Raw genomic sequence first — 5,200 nt, forward strand, 5'->3', positions numbered from 1 at the left:
AAATATGCAATAGCACTGGGTAATACATTACACATATTAAGTTAACCGCGCCCATCCAGAATCTACACAAAACAATACACCTCACAGCAAGAGTGCTTCCATGCCTCCTTGTAAACCGTCGCTCGGAAGCGCAATATGCACCACCAATGTGGCACTGAAGCCGTCGAAGATGATTCTGGAATAGGTAAATTAAGCGTCAGGTGTTCGATTGTGGCTTTAAGAATGCCACGTTGCTCCCCTGGTCATGCGGTTTCCCTCAAGGTTTTTAAATAGAAACATGGCATTCCGCCATTCCTACCCTGCTACCCGGGCGACTATTCAGCAAGAAGCCTAGCTCGACTAGCGAGGAACACTACCCGACCAACTAGCAGCAAGTCCGGACTCCGTAACTCCGGGGAAAACAACTCCCGCTTCATGAGCCAAGGCGTAGAAGGACGACGTAGTATCAGCCAAGAGTTCTGCCGGACTACCAACTTCGACAATCGTTCCCCGGTCCATGACAACAACACGGTCTGACGTTAGAACGGTGTGAATACGATGAGCTATGGTCAAGACAGTACACCCACTCATCACATCTCTCAAGGTTTGCTGAACCAGCATATCTGTCTCAGCGTCCACTGATGCCGTGGCTTCGTCAAGGACAAGTATCTTTGTCTTCTTCAGCAGAGCCCTCGCAAGACAGACGAGCTGCCTCTGTCCCACGCTAAGATTGAGTCCCCCTTCTGCCACTTCAAAATCTAGACCCTCGTTTTGTCTGAAAAAATCAGCAAGGTGAGATCGGTCCAGTGCCCACCAGAGCTCAAAAGTATCGTGCTGACCGGCCGGGTCAAGGTTAAATCGCAGAGTGCCCTGAAACAGGACCGGGTCTTGAGGTATGATGGTTATCCTGGAACGGAGGTCTTGTAGTCCTAAGGCCGCAATGTCCACGTCATCCACTAATATCTTGCCTGACGCCGCCTCGACGATACGGAAAAGGCTTAGGGTTACGGTCGATTTACCTGCACCTGTTCGTCCTACGATCCCCAGTTTCTCACCAGGATGTACATCCAGGTTAACGTCCCTGAGGACCAGGCCCAAGCCGTCGCGGTACCGAGTGGAGTAGGACTTGAAGGACACTGCACCTGAGCCTGGCCACTGCGGGTCCGGTTTCAAATTCGATGTACATAGCCCTTCCGGAGTCAAACACCTGTACTCGTCTACACGTTCGGCAGATATCATAGTTGCTTCTAGTTCGTTTGTGGAAAACAGAAAGTAGGTGAAGCAAGAGAGACTACTCATCATGTAAGAAATCAGAAGGCCCGCTAATCCCATGCCGATTGCGTCGCGGCTGGTAACGAGAAGAAATAGCATAAAAAACACAGTCAGTTCGCTGACCATCTCCATGCGGACGTCCATCCAGTATTTCAAATGTCTCGCGTTCATAGTACAGGTCTGCATAATGTCAATCTTACAATCATTGTCTCGTATAAAAATATCCTCAACGCCGTAGCTCCTGATGCTGCTCAAACCAGCTACTGTCTCGGAAATCTGGTTGTTGATCGGAGAACGGCTGGCACTTTCCAACCTTTTGACTTGACGATATGGGACCACGTACTTTTGACGCAGAACCACTAGGCTAGCTGCAACCGGAATGATAATCAAAAAGCAGACAGGAATATTTATGCATATTAGAAGAAGTGATGCTGCAAAGTGAAAGAATACATCAAGAGTAGAATGCGCTGCCATTGGAAGCTGGATATCAAGCTGGTCAATATCCTTACCGAAGCGGTTCAAGACGCGTCCACAGGGGGTGACATCAAAAAATGACAACGGTGCCCTCATCACTCCCTCGAGCAACAGCTGGTGGAGCGAGGTAGAGGATGAGAGTGCAACTTTCCACAGCATTGCGACTGCAAAAAACTTAGCAACCGCTTGGAATGTAAAAAGCAGGGTGTAAACAACAATCCTGTAGATAGGCAGAGATCGGCCCTGGCTTCCGTCAATGAACAATGATTCATCGGTCCATTCGCGCAGCCATATACCAACGAACACACCAAGTGCTGTGTAAACACCGTAACACAAAATAACCAATAGCAGCAGAAACCCGGCCTGTCTTATGTAGCTTCGGTATACATGAAGACCAACAGTACCCTCCGCTATTCTCTCCTTCTCCACAAGCGCAATGTTACGCTTCAGTTTCTCTAGTTTACAGTTGTCCTCTGAATCTATAAGAATATCCTCATTTCCTGTCGATTTCTCACCTTTTTCCGATACTTTCTTCAGCAGTTCCGAAAGAGCAGTTCCTTCTTTCTTGAGTTCCTCGAACGTTCCGGTCTCAATTACCGATCCATCCTGCATGACGACAATGTAATCGACTTCAGGAAGTACTGCAAGGTGATGGGTGACCAGGATTCTTGTGGTGTCTTTAAGCATTCCTTGTGGTCCTATAAGATTTTTGAAAAGGTAAGCCCCAACGTGAGCATCCACTGCACTCAGGGGATCGTCAAACAGATACAAGTCTTTCATCTGGTAGGCGGCTCTTGCTAGACTCACCCTTTGCTTTTGACCACCGCTTAGGTTGATCCCTTTCTCGCCTATTTCCGTCAGGTCTCCACCTGGAAGGATCTCTAAGTCTCTCTCGAGGCAACACGCCTTCAGTACTTTCTCGTACAATTTTGTGTCGTAAGTACTCGTAAAGATCACATTTTCTCGTATGGTCTTGTTCTGGATCCATGGACATTGAGGAGCATACGCTATATTTTGTATGCAATCCACAGATCCTGAGCAAACTCGAAGTTGTCCCAACAATGCAGAGAGCAATGACGACTTGCCAGAGCCTACGGGCCCAACGATTGCGATCAGTTGACCGGTATTGACAGTCAAGTTAATTTTTCTCAACGTCGGTGTTTTGTTTTTCAACCAACTGATCGTTGCATTCTTCACTAATACAGCGTCGCCTTCATTCAAACGTCGACCAACTGAACTGTTATCTACTTCAGGGCAAATTAAAAATTTTCGAATCCTGGTCATTGAAACGTTCGTCTGAACCAAGTTAGAAATGAAGTCTGGCAATACAAACATCGTGAGCTCCAAATAATCAAATAAAGCAAATGACACAAATGCAGTCCTTGCGTCGAGAATATGATCGTCGCTAACCAACACGTAAGTCACAAAACTCACCAACGTGGTCGCAGATGACATACTAGTAAAAAGGAAGCGATGAAGAGCAGTCAGATAGGAATATTTTTTTAGCAGACCCATCTCCCCTAACCGTAAGGATTTGCACTTGTCGATAAAAAAATTTTCCCAAGCAAAGAGTTTGATCACTTTAACGCAGTTCAACATTTCTGCCACAATATTCAGCCTCTTGTCTTTCAGCTTCATTTGGCCTGTCTGGTACTTCTTCCTAATGTCTACCGTTACGGCTATTATCGGCACCATAACGAACATGACAGCGATTCCAGCGAGGCAAGCAAACCCAAGGTATTGCCATAGTAGAACTAGCGTGATCATTATAATTGGGGCAGCACTGGCAACGTAATTAAAATTGGTGCTAAGTTTGAAGATCCAGTCGGCATCAACGGAAATTAAGTTGACCATCTTCCCTATCGTGTAGTCATTCTGCGACTGGCTACAAAGCCGAAGTGCCTTTCTATAAATGGCTGCCACCAAGACACTCTTTGCATTTAGCCCCGTAAGACTGATTGTCCTGTTCGTGTGGACAGCAAGCAGAGCCGACCCAAAGATGGTGCACACCATTCCGAAGGCGTACAAGAGACCTATCCACGTGGGACCGTTTCCGCCCATGTAGTCCATCAGGAGATGCAAAAAAAGAGCAGAGGCGGGCCTTACTATGGCTCGTACCACGCCAAGGATGCATGAAATAATCACAGGCTTCCAATACACTCTCCAAAGCGGCTTGAGCAGTGAAGGCCCAAGTCTAGAGTTTCTACATGTTTCGTCTTCTGGTGCGCATCCGGAAGAATTTAGTTCCTTCTTCCACAGCGCAGCCCACTGATGGTAGCTTTCTTCAGTCATCATGCCCCGTGGTATCTTGTACAGGTCCTCCATCTGAACGCTGCGTTCTGGCTTCTTATGTACGAGTGCTGACAACCATCCGAAAAGAAGGAATGACACAGGTGGCGCGGTGAGGTAGGGTCTTTTCGCGTCTTTTCTGGCGTCCGTCCAACAAGAAAGGAACAGCTGCAAGAGCATCATAGGATAGGCTGAACCCCAGACGGCAAATTCAAGATCCAAAATCTGAACCAAGTTTCTGCCCGATGCGAAGAGTCCGTGCAAGTGGCGAAAGCACTCAGGGAGCTTGCAGATAACGGTCACCAGCCAAAATAAAAAAAGCAGCATCGATGATCCAATTCCATTCTTTCTATGGCTCTCCTGGACTTTCATGGTGATGGCGAAAGAGGTGACATGTACAAGGTCTGCTACCACCGATGACCCGGATGACGGTCCACTGACCAGTTTGTTCACGAGCGAGAACCCGTAAGTAAGCGTAAGCAGAAGACTTGCGACGAACCTGGACATACTTAGAGGAGTCCAGGACAGTGTTTCACGATAGCGGGATTGCTTCTTCCGACGTCTTACAAGCTGAGGGAGGACACCAAATAGCACAAGGAGACTCGCTGGTGTGTAGGTGAGGACGGTATTCTCGAAGCATGATGTCAGCCTTGGGTAGTCCGAGCTCCAGGTGTAATCCCAATCCAACAAAGGTGAAGTGCAGAAAGGAGTCATCACTCACTCGTTTATTGCACCACGGCTGGGGGACGATTTCACTATTATCACACGGCACACGTGCGAAATCCTTCTTGAGTGCTTCACCGGTGGCGACTTCGGCGGCTTGAAAACGGTGCACGAACACTGAACGTTCGTTTGCCCCGCAGGGACACAAGTAGAAACCTGCCACTGCGGCAATTGTCTACGGAGTAAGTTAATGGTCCGACGAAGTCCCATTTGTGTTCAACAGTTACAGCAATAAACGTGTGTCGGCTCCGATCACTGCACCCTCCTCGGATTGTAACGATGAGCTGTACAGTATGCTCTAGCGAAACAAGACTGCAAGGTGTATCCCGTGAAACTCATTACCGTGACGAATTTTGACGTTGCGACAAATTTCGAAACAAACTTTGAAGCTCGGAACAAGCGCTGCAGTATACGTCAGTCCAGCTGGAGAAATACGTCAGTCCCCACCAGCAACGAACATGTG

The 5,200-nt window shown here is 47.9% G+C and overlaps 1 protein-coding gene across 1 annotated transcript; it reads right to left on the reverse strand.

Annotated features, from left to right (window-relative positions):
* Nucleotides 1-339: 339 nt before the first annotated feature.
* LOC8035803 (multidrug resistance-associated protein 1-like) lies at nt 340-4,728 on the reverse strand. Its single transcript, XM_040205820.3, has one exon. It carries the CDS (start codon nt 4,726-4,728, stop codon nt 340-342), a length of 4,389 nt encoding a protein of 1,462 aa, XP_040061754.2.
* Nucleotides 4,729-5,200: the final 472 nt, after the last annotated feature.

Source organism: Ixodes scapularis, unplaced genomic scaffold (genome assembly GCF_016920785.2).
Source record: "Ixodes scapularis isolate PalLabHiFi unplaced genomic scaffold, ASM1692078v2 PGA_scaffold12__126_contigs__length_90152505, whole genome shotgun sequence".
Taxonomy (NCBI): Eukaryota; Metazoa; Arthropoda; class Arachnida; order Ixodida; family Ixodidae; genus Ixodes; species Ixodes scapularis.

What these genes read in the sequence shown, in the direction of transcription:
- LOC8035803 (XM_040205820.3), bottom strand. Translation starts at nt 4,728, where the DNA reads ATGACTCCTTTCTGCACTTCACCTTTGTTGGATTGGGATTACACCTGG.